General features: G+C 64.7%; 1 protein-coding gene across 7 annotated transcripts in view; it reads right to left on the bottom strand.

Annotated features, from left to right (window-relative positions):
* The window catches only part of KCNQ1 (potassium voltage-gated channel subfamily Q member 1), a 320,726-nt gene that overhangs the window by 262,940 nt on the left and 36,878 nt on the right, over positions 1-20,908 (bottom strand). For all 7 annotated transcript variants that reach the window (XM_064491998.1, XM_064491999.1, XM_064492000.1 and 4 more), the window contains exon 2: positions 6,793-6,883. In XM_064491998.1, the coding sequence (XP_064348068.1) occupies positions 6,793-6,883 (91 nt within the window). The remainder of the gene's footprint in view (positions 1-6,792; positions 6,884-20,908) is intronic.

Genomic DNA, 20,908 nt, shown 5'->3' with positions numbered 1-20,908 from the left:
CAGCTGAGAGCCCCTGCCCTGCAGAGGGACAAGCAACAGCCTGACAGTGGCCTGGGGCACACACACGGGCACATGTGCGCACATACGTGTGCTCGCAGGAGGGCGGCGCAGCCACTGCCCTCTGGCTCCTGGTGGGGGGTTGGTCCTTCCCCCACGCTTCAGCGCCCGGTCCTCTCTTATGCGGGGCCCTGCGGTGAGGGTCCTGGGGCTGCAGACACGAAGCCCATGTCCTGTTGGCACACAGACCCTGGCACGCAGAAGGTGCGTAATAAGCACAGGTAAACATTTGCTGGCTGAACAAAGGTAGGCGAGGACACCCCGCCAGGGTGGAAGAAGCAGGTGGACTACACTCTGAGGCAGGACGCCAGAGAAGGCCCAGGCAAAGGGAGCCCGTGCTCGCAGCGCAGCTCCCGTGTACCAGGGACCGAGACCAAGGAGCTCGTGGGCCCACGGCAGGGCGGGAGAGACAAGGTCTCCCCAGAGTAGCCTGAGGTCCAGAGGACAAAGCAGATATGTCACTGGCTGAGCAGGAAGATGTCTCAGAAGCAAATGTGCACGGGTGGGGCTTTGTCAGATGGGTAGGAGTTCACCAAGCAGCGTGGTGAAGGCTAAGAGAGCAGCACCCCAAGTGGGAGGCAGCTGCAGAGAAAACAAGACCTTGGGGTTTGTTAATGGAAAACCTGGGGCACCCGCTGGTGCCCTGACCTTGGGCGGGAGTGACTCTGCGAATCTCATCCCCTCCATGCGAGTGAAGGACGCGCAGAGGACGTGCACCCAGCAGGCTCTCCGTGTCCTGGCCCTGACTTAGCACTGCTGCCGGCACTGGCACTCAAAGGGTGTAGAGAGCAGGGGCTGGAAACACAGGGGTCTGCAGGGGCCTGGGCTGAGTGAGCTGGGCCGGGGGCCTGAGGACAGAGCCTGGACCTCACTCAAGGGAAACGTGGGACCCACACGGGGGGCCGCCAAGAGGGCCCAGAGAGTCTCCGTGGGGCCTCGTCTTGCACCTGGGAAACAGGCCCAGAGATCCAGAGTCCTGCTCTGGGCTGGGGGAGCGGGAGCCCCAGGCTGGGTGATCCAGCGGCCGGGAGGGCAGTCACGGTGGCGGGCTCGGGGAGGAAACCGCAGCGATGACCTCACCCCCTAGGCCTCCGGGCCGCGGGGCTCGCGGGGCTGCGAACCGCAGGCTTCGCAGGACAGCCCCTGGTATGCTCCTCACCCGCAGGCACGGAACCCGCGGTGTTTGTGTCGTGCTTTTGAGCGCCTCGCTCTTTGTGTGGGATTTGAAAAAGAAAAAGAAAAACAGCCCTGTGACTTCAGAGACAAAAACCAGCCCCTCACCTGGGCCAAGCCAGGGTCTCCTGTTCCAGAGGGCCGTGGGGAGATGGGGTTCGGCCACAGCAGCAAAAGGCACGGAGAGAGCAGAGGAGCCACCAGCCCCGGAACTCGTCCAAGGCGCATGTGCACACAGAACGCGGGCACGGAGCACACACACGGACACGCACACGCGTGCACACGGCGACGTGCACGAGCGGACACACAAGCACACTGCACGCTCACAGGCACGCGGACACACACAAACGCGGGCTTCCTCTGAATCCAGGCACCGGGCCCGGCGGGGGCGTCCCTGCAGCCCCGGGAGCGGCCCTTCCCCGGGAGACCACAAACAAGGCTCAGCTCCCCCGCGGGCACGTTAACAGCCCCGGGACAGACCCCGCGGCAGACATGGATTCCTCCCCAAACGGCTTCTTCAGGCCCCCCAAATATCCCTGGTTCAGCAGAACGCTTAATCCCTCGGAGGCCGCCCTGGGGCTCCCTCACACGGAGCCGAGATAACAGGTTTCTGGCACATGAAAAGAAGGGAAGAAATATGGGCTCTCTGGGAAAACACAGCTCCGAATGGCTTTTTTCCACCATTTAAATCTCGTGCTGCTCTCGGAACCCGTGCGAGCCCGCGCTCGGCCCCTCCTGGGCTCCCGGCTGCGGTCTGGCTCCGGGCTCCGCGCCCTGGGCCCCGGCCAGCGGCGCCGCGATTCCGCTAACAACAGCGCCACCTGGTGTCCCCTGGCCCCGCCCTGCGTCGCCCACCCCAGGCAGGGGCGGCCAACGTCTGGGCTTCTTCAGCCCACTGCCCGCATCCGCACATGCACCACGCCTCCCTCTGCCTGGGGTCGACACCCACCCCCACCCTGCAGCCTCCCCAGAAAGCCCCCACCCGGCTTCCACCCGCACCCAGAGCCCCAGGGCCTGCACTTGCCCTGCCCACCTGGAGCTGCAGGAGGGGCCCCTGCCTGTCCCAGCCACCACCGCCCCCACCCCCGCACCCGCTTACCTCCTCCTTCCCCTCTCAGGGCGTTCCCTCCTCCAGGAAGCCCTCAGCATCCCTGCAGACACATCCCCCAGCCCCCCCTCACCTCTTACCTCCTTCCCTTCCCCACCCCTGACATAACTCTGCCCCTGGAGGCCGTGCCTGAGGCTGCCTCATTCCTCCTTGGATCCCCAGCGCCCCTCACTCCCCATGGCCATGACTCCAGAGGCAGCTGGACACAGCCAGCTCAAACCCACCTCAAAGGATCCGGCCCCACAGGCTGGTGAGTTAGGAAATCCTTGGAACCCTGGCAAGGCCCTCAAAAGGATAAGTCTGAGGCCGTCATGCCCACCCCCTCCATTTTTGCAGATGGGGAAGCTGAGGCCCAGGACCACACAGCAACTTGGGGTGCTCCATGGGGGCGGCTCTGGGCATACAGGCTCCAAGGAGAGGTGCCCAAAGCCCAGAAGCACCATTCTGGGGTTGGCCTATGAGGTGGGCACAGCCACTGGGTCCCCGCCCCCAGGGGTGTGGAATGAAGCAAAAAGAAGGGCGCTGGGACCTGCCCCCGCCATGGAGCCCCGGTCACCCAGACCACTGGGGAAAGAGCAGGGTGCCCCGGAGGGACGGAGACCCCGTGGACAGCGGTCAGGAAGGGAGCATTCAGGCAGTGACGCACAGTCGAGGGTGGACCGGTTGAGAAGCCGGTCCTGTGACATGCCAGAGCAGCCACCAGGCCGGGGCAGAGCACGTGCAAGACCCCGGGGCAGCTAGGAGTGTCCAAGGGTCAGCACACAGTATGCTGGAGCGGAGGACGTGAGCGGGGTCGGGGACAGCAGTGCGGGGCCGGTGCCTGAGTGGGCAGCAGTTTGGGGGCCCGAGAGAGGCCTCTAAATAAATGCCACAGGGAGCTTCCAGGATGACCAGATGTAGGTTTTAGAAAGCCCCCCAACCTCTGCTGCGTGGAGAGGGCTCCTGGGGGGATGTGAGGGTGACAGCGAGGTACTGGTGTGAGAAAACGGGGGACACGGGAGGTGGCATAAGGCCTCTCCCCTCAAAGGGGTGGAAAGGCAGGAGTGGGGTCTCTGCGTGGAGCAGTGGAGCTGTTCACTGGTACAGCCATCCTGGCCCTGCCCCCTCTCCCCTCCCCAAATCACGCTGAGCCCCCAACCTCAGCAGGGGGAACTGTGCCCGCAGTTCAGAAAATGGCCACCAGGTGGCGCGCGGGCCTCAGAGATGCCAGGACTGTGGCTGGGGGCTGTGCCAAGGAGGGAGAGCTGCGGGCGGTGGGGGGGGGGGCAAGAGGCTGCCGGGAAGGGGGCTTCGGGGTGTGACGGGGCCCTCAGCCACCTCCCCCAGCTCTGGGCCACACCACACCGCGACTTCTGCCACCAGGAGCCCTGTCTGAACGTGAGAAGTGCTGTCTGGGGAGGGAAGTGCTCCTGGCCAGTCCAAGGGGAGAGTGGAGGCCAGACCAGAGGAGGCCCGAGGCCGCCAGGGTCTGCCCCCCACCCCGGGGCTGTGCTGGGGTCCCCACCTTCAGCACAGGCCTGGGATCCACGGACACATCAGTGGTGATTCCCAGTCTCCCAGCCGCACCCAGAGGCCCTGCCTGAGCTGCCACCTGGCTCAGTGCCCTCAAGGAGGACAGACTGGGATGCAGGGCCCGGGGGCGGAGGGTGGTCCCTTGGTGCCTTACGTCAACCCGGAGCTGAGTGTGGTTGAAGCCACTTGGAACCCAGAGTGAACCTCCCAGCAGAGGAGGAACCGACCCAAGTCACTCAGGGGGGCCTTACGGCTGAACTGTGTCCCCCAAAGTCATGTGTTGGGGTCCTAACCCCAACACCCCAGAGTGTGACTGCATTGGGAGACAAGGCCTTTAAAGGGGTGATTAGGTAAAATGAGGTCACTAGCGTGGGTCCTAATCCCATAGGCCTGGCGTCCTTACAAGAAGACATCAGGACACAGACATACACGCAGAGCGACGACCACGTGAGGACATGGGGAGCAGACGGCCGTCTCCACGCTGAGGGGAGAGGCTCCAGGAGGAGCCAGCCCTGCCCACGCCTGGGCCTCGGATTTCGGCCTCCAGGACGGGGGACAGTGACTGCCTGTTGTTTGAGCCGCTGTCTGTGGACTTTGTTACGGCCCGAGGAGACTCACATTGCGGGGAGAGGCCGACCAGTTCCCTGGGCCCAGCACCACTGACACATTTGGTCGAAGGGTAGCCTTGGAGTCGGGCCCAGCCTGCCAGCGTCTTCCCGGCCCCTCCCAGCTGCTGCCTCCCGAAGACTGTTTTCAGCCGGATGAGGAGCTTGGGCCCGGGGCCACAAGGAGAGGACCCCAGGAGCAACTCACAGAGTGCATGTGCTTCCTGGGGTCCGGGCAGGGGCTCCGATGGCCGTATGACAACCCAGAGCGCCAGACACCCCCCTACTTTCTCCACTCCCCAGCCCTGTGGTCTGGCAGGGGGGAAGGAAGGCTGGCCAGAAGGAGGGACAGTCCCCACCTTGGAAGCAGACACAAGGTGGGCGAGGGCACCTGGGACGCCCATGGCAGACAAAGCAGCTCACCTGTAGGGGGATGGACCGAGCTGCCCCAGGGCCTGCCCAGAACAGAGGTTTGGGGACATTCCTCTCCAGGCCAGTAGTGGCCACCACACCACCTGAGTGCATTCCTCTGGGGAGCTGCAGCCCCGGGGCCTTGGCACGGACCTGGCTGGCACCCGGACTACTTCCACGGGTCCCCAGGGCCAGGGGATGGGGAGGAGGCAGGAGTCCTCCATGACCCTAAAAGCCCATCCCTCTCGCTGGGATGGCAGCCACCCTGCTTTTTGCCATTAAGCATGTCCCCACTTTTACATGAGAAAGCAGAGCCTAATAATAAACAAAATGCTGGGACCCAGGACAGCTATCCCAGGAAACCGAGGCCATCAACCCCCTCCACGGGTGCAGGAAAGACACCCGACAAAAGTCAGCATCGTCACGCTGGACTCACACCCTCGTGAGGCACTCCCGCCGCGAGGACGTACACACCCCTCGGGCCCGAGGCCGCCACGCTCCTCCAGGAGGGGCCGGGCGAGCCCCCGCTGCCCCGCGCCCGGCCGCTACAGCCGGAGGGAGCCTCAGAGCCAGGCTCCCCGCCCAGCCAGCACGCCAGGCCGCGCCAAGCCGCGGTGATTCCACGTCCGGAAAACTCTGAAGGGCCAGGGGGACAACAACCGCAAACAGTGACAAAACGGACGGAGTCACGGCCGCGCGCGCCCGCGGTGCTCGGCTTTCCTACACACCGAAGGAAACCTCCAGAAACCGTAACGGAAGGGAAGACCCCATCTGTATCACTACTGTTACGTTAGTAACCGCAACTGTCTAAGGCCTGCATTACGGAAACATAAGGCTCCCGACAGACACACCGTGACCGTGGACAGGAGGCCCCCACAGCAGGGAGAGGTCGGTCTCCCAGGTTCATGCATCAAATACCATGAGGTTTTTTTCTGGGAGGCGGACAAGCTGGTTGCAGAGGTCTCTGGAGAAAACCAACAAGCAAGAACGGACCCCCAGAGACAGAAGAGCTGGTGTGACACAGGTCTCAGTGCGGACGTCCTCCAAGCAGCGAGGGCCAGGAGCGGTGGGCGGAAAAGGAGGACCCCAGGGCGGAGGCGGGGCATCGGGACGGCTGCTTTACAGTACAAACGGCTCCTCCTCGGATCGGGGAGGAAAGACAGGCTTTGCAGTAGGTGCGGCTCACGTAGCTGGCAGAGCAGAAGGCTGGAGGAAGCGTGGCTCTGAGCCGCACGCGGGGACACTCCTAACTGCCAGCAACACTTCAGAACGCACAGTGAACCCAGGCACGTGCTAAGAGATCGTGAGTGGACTTCCCTGCACCCCGAGGCAGGGGAGCTCCTGTGGACCAAAACCCAGAAGCATGAAGGAAAGGTACAGCCGCCTGCATGTGAATAAAATGGGCACGGCCGCCGCGGGGCCCTGCCACGAGGACTCGGGCCCAGGCTCGCAAGCATCAGGAGGCTGGGGCGGGGCACTCAGGGCAGAGGTGGGGGGCAGTGACTGCGACACCTGAGGGACCCACGTACCGGCCGTAACCCAGGGCAGGAGCCACTCAGAACCAGGGTCACAGCACAGGCCACTGGAGACCACATCCCCAGCTCCTCATGCCCACTTCCTCCTATCCGTCCTTCCCCACCCTGCTCAGAAGCTCCCTCCTCCAGGAAGCCCTCTCAGACTGCCAACCCCAGGATCCCCTCTTTCTCTGGCCCTCCCAGCCTGACAGTCACGTCTTAGCAAGTGAAGAAGCCAGGGTACGGGGCCCCCACACTCCTGGTCCCCATATTAGGGTGAGCCCGCAGCGGCCAGCCAGCAGGGGGCTCCAGCACAGGGTCACCGTGGGTGGGGGTGCCAGGAGCAGCTCACGTCACCCCACGGCCCACACGCCTGGGAGACAGCTGCCCGGCCCCTCACGCTGCTACGTACCATCCAGAAGAGGGTCCCCGTGGCCAGGGCGGCGTACTGCTCGATGGTGGACAGCACGCTGAAGATGAGGCAGACCAGGACGATGAGGAAACTGCGGGACAGGAGGACAAGGCGGTGAGCACCCGCGGGCGGCCGCCCCGTCCTCCCCGCTGCAGACACAGCCCAGGCCCACGGAGTCTGCAGGGCCAGGCCCTGCCCTCCCCGGCTCTGAGGGCTCAAAGCGCCCCAACCTGACCACCAGCCGTGAACAGTGCACAGAGTGGCAGGGGGGCGGCAGGTGGTGGGCATCACCCGGCCACGGAGGGGTGAGTTCTGACCCAGCAGGACGGGCCTTAGAACACCGTGCTGAGAAGCCAGACCCTGGAGACCACTTTTCTATAAAATGTCCACATCGGAAACCCACAGGGCGGGAAGCAGCCTGGTGCCCCCCGGGGGTTCGAGGGGTCTCGTTTGGGAGACAGAAAGGTCCTAGATGTAGTGGTGATGCTCCCCCGGCGCAGCAGGCATCCTGACAGCCACTGGCACGTCCACTGCACACAGGGGCTCAGAGCTCGCGGCCCTGAGCAGGGCGCCTGGGGCTTGAAGCACAGTTGCCAGCCAGCCAAGGAGGGGTGCCGACTCCTGCGCCCCTTAATAGGGGGGGTCACCAGAGCACGGGGCCCCAGGGCTGGAGTCTGCATGGACTGCCCTGCCTCTGTTTCCGCTCCCATTCAAGGGGGGGCCGGAGGTGGAGCCCACCCTGGGGCCGACTCCCAGGCACGGCCCCGGGCCCCATCCCCGCACACAGACGAGGGTAAACCACGGAGACGGGGCCAGGCCCCGGGGAGGAGCAGAGCGCATCTCTCTGGCCCGGCAGTCATGTCTCCTCAACCTCTGCCCCTGCCCCTCCCTCTGAAGGTCATTTGGACCCAGTGGGTCACCCAGGATAACCCCCAACACTGAGACCCTTCACTTAGCCACACCTGCAAAGCCCCCTTCGCCACATAAGAGCCCACATTCACAGGTCAGGACGCAGACGTCTCAGGGAACCACCACGCAGCTGACCGACCAGTCCCCGCTTTAATAAAACCAGCCGCACCTCTGAGTCGAGTGCCCCACGCCCTGGTCCCCAAGCCTACAAGTGACCTGCGTGCGAGGAAAATGAGGCCCAGGAGGGGAGAGGGCAGGCTCAGGACCCCGCGCCAGCGCCTGCACGCGGAGTCTGAAGCTCTCCGCCCTCCCCGGCCCCTGACTAGAGGAGGTGACGAGAATGCTCCGCGGGGCCCCCTGCCCCCCGGGCACCATGGCGGGTGCTGCGCTGCTCCTGACGCAGTTCAGCTGTGCCCTGGGGCCCTGGAGCCGGCCATCTCTCCTCCACGAGGCCTAGCCCTGGATGACTCTGCTGCCAGGGTGGCACTTGACCACAGAACATGGCTGTTAGCAAGACTTCAGCTGCAGGACAGAGAGCGGACTGGGAGCTTGTTAGAACCTAGCGTCGGGCTGGAGCCCGGGGGCCCCAGGGAGGCCTTGGGAGCGTCCCAGCCCGGCTGCACCCACTGCCGCTGCCCGAGGCCTCTCCCCCACGTTGTCCTGGGTCTGCTGTGCTCGGGGGAGCATGATGAACTCGGGGAGCGGGGAGCAGTTGGAAGACTCTTGACCGAGCCTCGCCAAGGAGGAAGGGTCTGTCTGGCCAGAGAGGCCCTGCCGTGGACAGGCCGGCGTGGAGGGCCCATCAGAGTGGGTGTCCTCACCCCACGCTCCAACTCAGAGGTGCAGGGAGACCCCCCCTGCCCCGCGCACACAGAAGCCCGGCTGACTCTGGGCCAGAGCGGGGGCCCCGCTCCAGCAGCCCCTCCCGGGGGCCGGCTGAGGACTAGCCCCGCTGCAGCTCGGGGGGACAGTGTTCCTTTCTGCTCGCTCCCACCTTGCCAGGTGCCAAAGCGCCACAGTTCTTGAAATATTTGAATGTGCTGTGCCACTTTCAGAGTCACTCAGTGACGTGAGCTTTCGTGCCCCCCGACTGTCCCGGGTGGGCCCAGGAGCCCAGAAGGTGCTGCGAGCGGGTCCCTGCTCCCGGTGGGGCTCACAGCCTGGGGTGCCTGGGGCTCCCGCCTCTCCTGCCGCCACAGGGCCGGCCACAATCCCCTCGTCCCAGCTCGCGTCCTAGGCCTCCAACCAGGCAGCCACAGACCCCCGGCAGCGGGAGACTGAGGCCCAGGGGAAGAAGGCGTCTGACCTGCTCTCTGGACAGGGCGTGGGGACCAGGGTGGGGGACCCGGGTTTGGGGAGCAGAGGCTGCCTCGGCCCCGGTGCTGCCCCACCCGACTTGTCAGGAGGCCGCCTGCCTGCCTGTGGGAGGCGGTGCTGCGGGGGCGAGCCAGTGCCTGCCCCGAGGACAATGGCCTGCTTGTGCCCTGGCAGCGGGCCCACCCTCAGGAGCTGCGGCCACGAGGGAGGTCCGGAATGTTATCGGCCATCATCTCAGTATGTGCGGCTGCAGGTGCCCCGGGAACACAGAGGAATGCAGGCGCCGGGCCGGGGCTGCGGTCTGAGGCCTCGGCAGGAGGGCGCTCGGGTGCAGGACCCTCCCTCCCTCCCACACGCCGGCCCCCACGGCCCCTGCGGCTCAGCCCAGGCCGGTGCCCCGGGGAGGCAGGGGACGGGCCGGACCCTCGGGAAGCACCGTGCATCCATGGTGACAGTTTCTCCAGCCCACAGGGAGGCATCTTTCAACCCTGGGATGTTTCCCAACATAGATCCAAAAATTAACGAGATCCACACACTTTACGTGCAAAGGAAACATGGCCTGTTCAAGGTGCCCTCGGAACCCTGATGCGAAAAGACTCAGCCTTCAGGCCACCGGGGCTCTAAGCTGAGATTCCAAGGCACTGAAACAGCGCTCTGACGCCCAAGAGCACGCGCGGTGTGCTGCAGCTGCACATGCAATTTCTAGAATGTATAAACATTACACGAGTGCTTTGCAAAGTTTTGCTGGTCCTGGAAAAGTGTTGTGTGTGAAAGGATGAAGCTTGCGGACGTGCTGCTCAGTGAAAGAAGCCTGTCATCAAAGGACAGACCCTGCGCGATGCCACTCACGGGGGTCCCCAGAGTCATCAGATTCACAGAGACAGACAGCAGGCGGCGCGGCAGGGGCTGGGGGAGGGGGCGGGGGGGGGGGGCGCGCTGAGTGGGGCAGAGTTTCCATTTGGGAAGATGAAGACGGCCCGGGGTGGATGGTGTGATGGTCGCACAGCCGTGGGGGTGTGCTGAGCGCCCCTGAGCGGGGCACTTAGGAATGGTTAAGATGGAAAATGTTATGTTATATGTATTTTATCACAATTTGTTTTGAATTTAAAAGAAAAGGTGGGGGGGACGAAGTAAATGACATTTACACACAAGCCCTGGAGGACTGCCCGTGCTTGACTAAGGCTGCAAACGGGGCGGAGGGAGGTTCAAAGGCCCGCCCACCCGGCCAGGAACTTCAGGGCGATAACACAGAAACGGGCTTGTCCGGCGGCTTCAAGCTCAAGGCCGCCCGCGTGGAACGTGCGATTTAGTAGATTAGGTGCCGGCGTTCCAACCCCAGCCGAGGGCGGGGGGTGGGTGGCTCCTGTTTGTACAAAAGTCACCCTGGAAGATTCCAGTGCCCCTGAGCACACAGAGGACAGGTGCCCAGGCTGCTAAGCTCGGCTTCCCGGACGTGGTCCCCCACGTGATGCTGGACTCCCAGAGGGCCTGGCTTCAGCTCCCGCCAGGCCTGTCCCCAGGGCTGGGGGCAACAGTGCCCCACAGGACGCCAAGACCCCCGCCTGCTGGCCGGGCCCGGGCCCAGCACTGCTCTGGGTGCAGCCGGGCTGGGCGTGCTGCAGCTCCCACTCAGGCCCAGGTGCTGGGCACCGAGCACAGGCCGTGCCCCCGAGCCCCACGTGGGAGGTGTAACCTCAACCCCACAAGGAGCTAGAGCCCTGGGTGAGGCACAGCGGGTCCTGGGTCCCACCCTGCCCAGCCCTGGGAAGGCCCTGGACTGACCGCTGATGGGGACACCAAGGCTCTGGGACAGCAGCCCAGGGCCACAGGGACACAGAGCCCAGGCAGGCCAACCCTGGGGCCCCCGCCCAGGCCCAGCTTCAAGGCAGACAGAGCCGCCCCCTTGGGCACAGGACCCGTTGCCAAGGGCCAGGCCCAGTGCTTAGTGTCACAGTCCCCCAAATGCTGCAAGGTTGTGGGGGCCTGTCCTGGGCAGGCCGGGAGGGGTGAGGGTGACGGGATGGGGCCCCTTCCAGCTTCTGGGGTCCTCGGTGTACCTGGGCTGTGGCTGCCTCCTCCTGTGTCTTTCTTCTGTGTGTCTCTTATGAGGACGCTTGTCACTGGATTTGGCACCACCTGGTATCCAGGGTCAGCTCCTCGCTTAAGAACCTTAACTCATTACGCCTGCCAAGATGCTTTTTCTAGGGAAGGTCACGTTCACACGTTCCCAGAGGTACCTGAACTCCCTGGGAGCCACTGTGCAGCCTCTGATAACACACGACAGGTTTCAATAAGCTGGTAAGTTACTCGCGGGATGACAATTAACAGCGAATCTTTAGCGAATTTCCAAAAGTCAGCATCTGGCATCTGGTCAAAATACACATTAGTGTCACAGCTTTTAAAACACCATCCAAGATGTGCTCAGAGTTCCCCCTCAACTTCTCAACACCTAGCTCTGTCTTCCCAGATAAGGTCACGGGTTCCAGGGTTAGGACGTGCAGACTCTCCCAGGTCACCATGGGGCCCTGCACCATCCAAACCACAACGATCAGGGAGAGACAGGAGCCCGGAGTGACAGATGGCCCGGCCTCCCAGGGCCCCCACCTCTCACCCAGGACCACAGCAGCTCCCGTCCGTCTCCCCAGTGACCCTCTGGCCACGACACCCCAACATCCGTCACCACCACGTGCCCAGCAGGGTCCAGGCCTGATCCACAGACCCAGGCCAGGGCTCCCAGGACCAGGGCTCCCATGATCCACCCTCAGCCCGGCCCCTACCCGCCCCCCGCCCCCCTGAGCCTTCTCATTTCTTTAAAAGGTTCACGTGGGCTGGGCGGGGTGGGGTGATCCAGCCCCAAGGGCCACACGAAAGGCAGCTGGGTGCCCGGGAGGCTCTGTTCCTGCAGCCATTGTCTTCCAGGGGCCTCGCATGTGTGGAATCCTGTTAAACAGACTCCAAGGTGCCCCGTGAGGAGCTGTTGGGAGACTAAAACTCTCGTCCTGCTGCTGGACGGAGGCTGTCCTCAGCCTCACAGGGTTTCAGCTGACACTTTTTCAGAAAGTGGTCTGGGCTAGGGACCCCGGAGACGCAGGACCAAGCTCTGGCTGGGCCCTCACGGCATGCCTGCGCACACAGCACCTTCCCAAAGGCCAGGCCCCTCTACTGCCTAGGGTCACCACCACCAGGGGGCCTCCAGGACTGCACTGGAATCTGCAGCCCACACCCCAGTGGTCTCCGTGCCCCAGTCTTTCAGTGTCCACTGGGCAGCCGGGTGATCTCAGGGAAACGCAAACCACACCAGGCCCCCCGCCCCAAGCCAGGCTCTCCAAAGGAAGTCTGAAGTCCACGCCTGCCTTCCCAGGCACCCCACTGCCCCGCAGCCCTAGGCTTCCCTGGGGAAGGGCTTCTGATGTGACAACTGGCCCTGTGGCCTGTATTCTGCTCTCTTGGACCCCTGATCACCTGTTGCCCAATTGCTGCCCCCAAGCAAAGTGAGGGCTCCCCAGGCAGAGGCCCATCTGTCAATGTCCCCTCTGAAGGCCCCACAGGAGGCCTGGTACATAAGTGTTTCTTGAATTGCAACGACTGAATGAATGCTTTTGGTTGAAATCAGGAACTCAGTGAACAAAATTCTCAGTGCCACCTCCTCCATGTAGGCCTCCAGGATGCATCAGGAAGTGAGATCCTTTTGCTCCATTCTTTCCCTCATTGTCCTGCCCTGCCCCACCCTCACAGGCTCAGCCAGGGCCCTACAGGGCCTTCCAGGGGGCCAGGACACGGCACCGAGGCAGCTCGCCACCACCCCCCAGCCGCCGGACTGCAGGCCAGGCAGAAAGGCACTTCCTGGGTGGAGGGAGCATGGACGTGAGCTGGGGGCCGGCACGGCCACCCCAGCTGCCAGGAGCACACCAGGCCAGCAGCAGCGTAGGCAGGAAGCACTGGGCGAGAGCTCTGAGGGCTGTGGTTGACCCCAGAGGCAGCAGGGAGGGGGCTACCCCCAGCAGAAGACCAACTCCAGGGCAGGTGGCGGGAGGCCGTGGGGGACACTGAGCCCAGCCTGGTTGCCCGGCCACCAGCCCCTCCACCTGACGAGGCTTTGCTCCATGTCCACGCTGCCAGCATCTGCGCAGGGAGTCCAGGACTCACCCCACACCCTCTTCTCGGGGCCTCTCCCCAAAACACAGGGAGGGCACAGCTTGGTCACAGGGACAACGTCCGCGACCCTGGGGAGGCCCGTGATGGCTCAGCCAACAGCAAAACGCCACAAAGACAGAGGGTCCACCACCATCGCCAACACAGGACAAGGAGGGTCCCTCAGCCCGATGGCCACCTTCAGGGACTCTGACCACTCCACGCAGAAACACGGTTCCCTCCCGGAGGTCCCAGGGCCTGGGGAGCTCCCCAGCTGCAGGCACCTCAGGCCTATCTTGGCTAGTCCCCGAACGCCCCAGTGCACCCCTGCCACGAGGTGACAAGGACAGGGGACAGTGGCACCCTTGGCGCTGACCGTGCATTTCCCTTTCAACAGCCCCGCAGGGTTCTGCGGGGCACGGGTGTCATGTGGGCCGTCGGCCTGGCCCCGTCGGAGGACGCGAGTGGACGGTCATGCTCACGTCTCACCCCGACGCCCAGGGTCCTCTCACCTTCCACGCCCACCTCAGCACAGGGCCCTTGGGTGCGCAGGGTGGGGGCATCCCTCTCTGCTGAGAGCCCTGCCCCCTGGAGGCAGCTGCGGGGCAGGCGAGGACAGGCCTTGGCTGAGGGCTTAACCACGTTATCCCAAGCGGTCACTTCAAAGCCCTCCAGGACATGAGAGGGGTGGCGGTGGGGGTCTTGGGGACGGGGTGCAGCTGCGTGCGCACGTGCACAGGTCCATGGGGGTCTGCTTACACAATCAGGAACACGACAGCCATGTCCAGCACGGCTGCGGTGGCTGGACCTGGGACGTCCAGCCCCACCCACGGGCCAGCCCCCAGGTGCCTGCTCAGCGTCCACCCACAGCAGCAGGGACCCCCATCCTCCTTCCCGGCAGGCCCCATGCAGCCCCCTGGGAGCCCCAGCGCCCGGAGGGTGGGCCCGTGTAAAAGCCCCCCCTCCCCCGTCCGCTCCAGTCTTCACGGGAAGCCTCAGAAACGGGTGAATGAAGCCATGTGACTGCCCAGAGTCACCCAGCCCCGAACAGCGAGCAGAGAACCGGCTCCAGGCCTGCCCGACTCCAGCGCCTCCTCCCACCGGCTGAGCCCCACGCCCCAGGAAGACAGCAGCCCAGGGGTCCGGCCGGAGCCGCAGGGTCCCCAGGCCCTTCCCCGCCCGCCCACGAGGGGCAGCCCTGGCCTGGCGGTGGGAAGCCAGGCTGGCAGTGTCCTGCATGCACACTGCTGGGCGGCTGGGGCGCCTGAGACCTGGGGGGCACTCAGGCCCCAGATGGGGGGCCCGTCGAGGCAGGGCTGCCTGGCTGAGGGGGCCCGGGGCTGCAGGGGCAGCTCTGCCCCGGACCGCGGCCTACACTAAGCCTGGCTGCCGGGCCGGCCCTGCCGTGATAAGAGCCCCCGCGGAGGGTATATTTAGCAGGTGCCGGAGAACACACTGAAGTGACCCCACGCACAGGGGCCTTATCTGCCCGGGACGCACGCTGTCTTCCCTGAAAGAGGAAGAAGGCTGCCCGGGATGGGGAAGGGGCCTAGCAGCCCTTCCCGTGGGCAGCGCGGGCAGCTGGATGCCTTGTGTCCATCTGTTCTACCCTGGACACGGCCTGGGCATGGCCGACCCCTGCCCGCCTCACCTGAGACAGGATGGGATGGGGCAGGACCTCCCCAGCCTCTCCTCTGGGGTGAGAAGGGCCAACAGGCAGCAGAGGGCCTGGGCACTGGGGCGGGGCGGGGGGAGGTGAGGAGGAGCCGGTGGGTTTCCTGCCCAGGGTCCAGGTCCCTGCCCTGCCCTTCTTCAAACAGGGTGACTGTGCAGACTCAAGGCCACAGTCGGGCTCCTAGGACGCCTCCACCCAGGCCTGAGGAGGAGCGAGGAAGCCTGCAGCCTGGGCAGCGCAACCCCATCAGCGCTGGGAGGGGTGGGCTCCTCAGACTCACCCTGCTTGGGAAAGTCCCTCCTTGGGTCTAGCCTAAGTCTTTCATGCTGCCGTTGGGCTTGACTTCCAGCTGAAGGAAACTCCCAGCCTCCCACAGAGGCTTTTGCCCACTCCGGGGCAGCTGCTGTGTGACCTGAAGCCCGGTTCCCCTCTGGGACAGCCTGCCTGTGCTCCACAAAGGGGCTCCATGGTCATGACCGCCGCCGGCCTCACGCCACCCAGCCGTAGCCGCTCCACTGCGGAGCCCGCAGCAGCCCCGGGCTCCGGGGCGGGGCCACAGGGGCTGAGCAGGGTGTCGCCAGGCAAAGACCCACCACCAGTGAGAGCCTGCAGGGGAGATGGCGCCTCCAGTGGCTCCCAAGGGGCCTGGGTGCTGCCCACCTCTCATCAGGGGCCAAGGCTCACACCCTGTAGGCCTGGGGACATCCCAGCCTAAAAGGTGCAAGAGGGGGCCTCTAGCTGGTACTCCTTTCTCTCCCAAGCCTTCCTCCCTCTCCCACTCCCCTTGGAAGGGGCAATCGGGGAGGGCTTCCCAGAGGTGGGGCCTGATCCAGGCAGAGGGAACAGCATGTGCAAAGCCCAGAGGAGAGCAGGGAACACAGCCACGCAGAGCCTGCAGAGAATTCAGGAAGGAGGTGGCACAGAGAGGCAGGGAAGCAGAACCCCAGAATCGGGGTGATGGAGGAGGTCCCCTTATGTTCGCTGACTCTTCAACATACATACCTGCAGTATCTGACACAAGCGTGGTGTCTGTGGAGCCCGGAAGTGGGCAGGGAAACCTCAGTCCCGAGAGAGGTCTCGGGCCAATGGGGTGCTGTGCCACGCCCGGAGAGAGCCGTCCCAGACCCCCAGGGCTCCATGGCTCCGGGATGCTGCCCGGCACATCAGGGAGAGGGTGGGTGGATACCCCCACTGCCGATTGCTGTCCCCACCTTAGGGTAGACCCTCGCCTTCCACGTGGCCTTTGAAGTCTGGGAACGTTTCTGGGCTGAGGTCTTCCATCTGACACTCGGACAGCGGGGGCAGCTGAGAAGGGGAGCAGGGACACAGCCGGGCTGGGTGGCAGGGTTCTCCTGTGAAGGTTCTGACCTGGCTCCGTATGCATGGGAACTGCAGACCCCCAGAGACCCCCAGGGCTACCACTCAAGGCCCAGAGCGGGCAGCTGACCCTACAAGGAGGCACGGGTGTCACCTCGAGGGGCCGGGAGCCGCAGCCGCCCACGAGACAGGGAGACAGAGGCTGGAGAGACAGTGCCAGCTCCCACCCCTTCATGCACAAGAGTGAGGGCCACCTCGGTCAGAAGTGGTGCTCGGTGGTTTGGCCACATGCCAGCCCGCCTGTGCAGGTGTGTGCAGGTGAACACCTACAGTCGGCAGACCGAGGAACCCTGGTCTCCCTCCCTGAAGCGGGGGCCCCATCAGTGGGGGGCAGGCCTCAGGAGCAGAGACTCGGGTTTCCCCAAAGAGACAAAGGAATCCTGCTTCAAGGCAGCAACACAGAAACCCTGCCCGGGTCCCAGCCGCTGGCCTACCCTATGGACTTTGAATTTACCAGCTCCCGGATTGCACGAATCAATTCCTTAAAATTAAGAATCTCTCTGTCCTTCTCCCGGTGTGCACACGTGACATGTGTGCAGACACATGTACACACGTGCACACACATGTACACACGTGCACAAACGATTCTGTTTCTCAGAGAACCCCCATCAAGTCGACAAGTTAGGCATTAAGATGCTTATTTCCCAGGTGGGGAAACTGAGGCTCGGAAATGCCAAGAATCCCGCTCAAATCCGGCTTATTCCATCCATACAGTCTGTCCCCAGGGCCAAGACCACCCACTCAGACCCAGAGAGGTAGGTCCTCGGCCAAGATGTGCCTCGTCCTTCCCTGACCTCCCCAAGCCCCCAACCCAAAAGGCTGCAGGCAGAGGCCCTTCGGAGAAGCCGGGAAGCCCAGGTGGGCAGCCTGGCCTGAGGCAGAGCCCCCCTCCCACCCCAACCCCACACCAGGACCTGCTGAAGACAAACTTCCCCTCCTGCCTGGAGACGGTCAGCTGCTCACCCTCCCTCCCAACCTGCCAAGGCTGCCCACCGAGCAGACATGGGACCCCAGCTGACCTTGGCTCACCCCAACCTGGGGTAGCCGCAGGTGTGGCTCCGTGGGGGCTGCGGGGGCTGCAGCATGGCCTCTGGCCCAGGGCCTAGGTGGTCTCTGACCCCTCGCCCAGCCTCCGCACCCCTAAGCCCAGTGGGTTAGTGCCCGGGGGAGGGCGGAGAGGCAGCGGGCCCGCACACCAGGCAGCCCTCGGCCAGGCCTGGCATCGCGGAGGGCCTGAGTACTGGTGCAGGTGAGCAGCGCCCCCCGGGGGGCCATCCTGCCCTATGAGGTCAGAAAGGAGCTGCCCTGGGTCCCTGCAGCCCCGGGCCAGGTTCCCTGGTGAGACACCAGCTCCTTGGAACCCCGGGCAGCCCAGAGAGGGAGGGAGTCTGGCTTCATGGCAACCCCCTCTCTTCAGAACCCCAAGCCCAGGCCATACCTCCTTCCCCACAGGATCCCTTCCTCCTCCCAAAGCCCCTGAACTGGGACGCAGCAGCCAGCGGGGGCCCGTCTGCCAACCCCAGATCAGGAAAGCCTCCTTGTCCTCTCCCCACCACCCCAGGCCAGGAAAGCCCTCTGCTGACAAAACAAGAACTCTGGGACGAGGACAGCCTGCGGGCAGCGGGACATGCCAACTCACACAGCCCGGGGCAGCCTCCTGAATGCAGCCCTTCTCCCTGGTCTCTGTGGTCGGCTCCACTCTTGACGGGAAGGTCTCGGGATGCGGGCCAGGGACAGCGCCTCTGCCAGCTTCTGCCACCGCCCGTGAGGCATCCCCAGGAAGAGAGGCAGGGCAGGAGAGGTGGCCCCAGGCTTCAGCCAGTGGACCCAGCATGGCCTAGCCTCCGGCCTGGGTCACAAGAGAGGCCAGTCGGGCAGGGTGCACATGAGTCCATGGTACAGAGCATCCCAGAAGGCAGGGGTGCTTGGAGGGGGGCCGGGGTGTCTGAGGGGATGAGGCTGGGATGGCGGGGACAAGGGAGAGATAAACAGGGCTCCTCTGACTGCCCATCATGGGTCACTACCTCTCTGATGCTGACCCCAGACCCAGCCCAGGCCCTCTGCGGTGCTTCTGACACCCTCCAAGGAACTGGGCAGGCTGCACCCACCATTGTCACCGCCACCTGCCTGTCCGGCATCTCCTCGCTAGGCCAGGGCACGGTCAGTCACCAAAGACTGCAGGGTCCCCTGACCGGCGGCCACTGCTTTGAGACACCCTGCCCCACCCCCCATGGAGCCTCCAGCCCCGTGCACTGCCAGGTCGCCACCGCCCACACCCCAGGGCTTCCTGTACAGACGGCTCCGACCTTTGGAAAGCCCATCCCCACCACTGCTAGCCTCAGCTTGACCATCTAGGGCCACACCAATGACACGTGGTGACAGCAGCGGGTGGGCATGGAGAGGCCAAGGCAGGTGCTGGGGAAGAGGTGGGAGGAGGAGGAAGCAGAGCATGACACAGCCCGGAGCCCCAGGCGGGGGTCTGGGGCCTCACACAACATCCCCAGACGCAGCCTCCAGGAGCCTGGGGACCAAGCACCGGGGTCCTTGGCATGGGGCCCTCCCACTTGGCACCAGCACACCCAGCTGCCCCCCAGGAGCAGGGACCCTGTGCCAGCCCTGCGGGGGGCACGCGGACCTGGTGGGGAGGGGGTGGGGGGGGTGGGCCCCAGGGGCGGGCAGGTGCGGGCCACGGCTCGGCCTGGGCGTGGACCTGGAGCAAAGGAGGCCGGGCGCCCCGCCAGCACGCGGCGGGGGCCCGGCCGGGCTGTCCCTCGACGTCCTGGGACATGACACAGGCCTTGCCCACTTGAGCTGCGGCTTCTGAGGGGTCTGCCCCTCTGGGAAACAGCCCGTTTCCCCTTTCTCCAGCTGGCCTGAGACAAACACTCTGACTTCCTCTGTGCCTCCCCCTCACCCCGTCGGCCCACGGCTCTGATCTGTGAACACACACTCTGGGCTCTCCCAGCACGTGGGCGAGGAAGGCGTCCAGGCAGATGCGGCCCGGCTCCCCAGGCAGTCAAAGTACCCACCCCTCTACCCTGCGCAGCCACGCCCGCCCTCTGGAATGGGGGCCCTGGGGAGCAGGTTCCTGCATCCAGGTTCCCGGGCTGGACTTCTTCCACACAGGCCGCCCGGAACCAGGCCCAGCCTTCATCAAGACGGGGAGCCACTCTCGGGCCTGGAGGGAGGAAGCAGGTAATTGTGCAGCAGGGCCGGAGGAGCTGGGGGGTGGCCAGCGATCCTCCTTCACGGCCCCACAGGATTACTCAATGCCGGATGCAATGAGCTGTTTTATTTTGGTCTCAGCCTCCTCCGTCCCGCGGGATGGCAGCCCGGCTCTGAGACGCAGGTCAGCGCCTCCACCCAGCACTGCCAGCTGGTCAAGGGGGAGCTTGAAGTCACACTCTCTGCACAGAGGGAGGAGTCCCGGGCTGAGGAGTAACCAGGACTCAGCTACACCAGGCCTCCACTTACCAGCAGGCTGACCAGGAAGGTCTGTGGCCTGCAAAGACCGCCTTGGCCCAGGGGATGGTTAGAAACAAGAACGCAAGCCTTCCCGGGGTGCCCCAGACACTTGGAATAAAATGCACCCTCCTCGCCCAGCCTGTGAGGCCCGGGGGGTCTGCCCCCATCGGCACCCCAGATGGACAGCAGCTGCTCTGTGCCCGGCCCCATGCTAGGCTCCAGGGACGAGGCAGACACAGAAAAGAGAGACAGTAAGCCAGAAAGCAGGTAAGGATGGACAGTGACAGCCGCCCTGGGGAAACAGAAAGGGGCTGCAACAGTGAGCAACGGGAAGGGAGCACGCTCCGGGAGATGACATGTGCACTACGGCTGGGGATGGGCCGGCCAGGCAGAGGCAAGGACAGCGGCCCGGAGGCAGGGCTGGGCAGGCCTGAGGCCCAGCTGGCAGGAGCAGCCTTGGCGAAGGACAGGGAGCACCACGAGCAGTGAGGTCAGAAGGAGCCGCACCTACGAGAGCCCCAGGGGCCCTCGAGGAGTGCCAGGCCTTCCTGGGCCAGCAGACGCAGGCTTGGGGCTGGGATCCGCTAATTACCGACCAAGCACCTGGCCTGGGCCCCGGACACCCCGAGTGGGAGGAAGGGCGGGACTCCATCAGGGATGCTCCGCTTCCACGCACAGCAACCATGAGGGCAGGAGAAAGGCACCTGGAGCCTTGGACACCAGGAAACCAAGGTCGGGACGCTTCTAAGTAGAAAGGAGGCATCAGCATGAATCCGGCTGGCCGTCACTCTTCACATCCGCGCCATCCCCGCAGGCCCCCACCCCAAGAGGCCCTCTTTTCTTTCTCCAGCTGGCCCCAACCCAGAGCGGCCGCGTCCGAGGAGACAACAAAGCAGAGGAAAGGGAGGACCGTCCCAGGACACAGGGGCCGGAAACGCCAACACCAGGCAGACGTCTCTGCACGCCCTGCGTGGCCGCCGCCCAAGGACCCGGACCCAGAGCTGCCGCTTCCTGCCGGCCGCCCAGAATAACTGGCACATCCTCCGAGCAGCTGGCCCAGACCCCCGCCCTGCAGCCCAGCCCGCCTCCCTCCACCCCTTCGCAGGACACTGAACACCCCCTGCGCGGCACAGACCAGCCTTCCGGAAGCCGGTCGCTTGTGAGCGCAAAGAGCCCCTGCAGGTCTTGGATCCCGGACAGAGTTCTCCAGGCACCGCGGCTCTGGGAGCAGAGATGCAGAAC

This window comes from Camelus dromedarius, chromosome 12, assembly GCF_036321535.1.
Source record: "Camelus dromedarius isolate mCamDro1 chromosome 12, mCamDro1.pat, whole genome shotgun sequence".
Taxonomy (NCBI): domain Eukaryota; kingdom Metazoa; phylum Chordata; class Mammalia; order Artiodactyla; family Camelidae; genus Camelus; species Camelus dromedarius.
The sequence above is the reverse complement of the archived record's forward strand: the minus strand, read 5'-3'. Positions and strand labels throughout refer to the sequence as shown.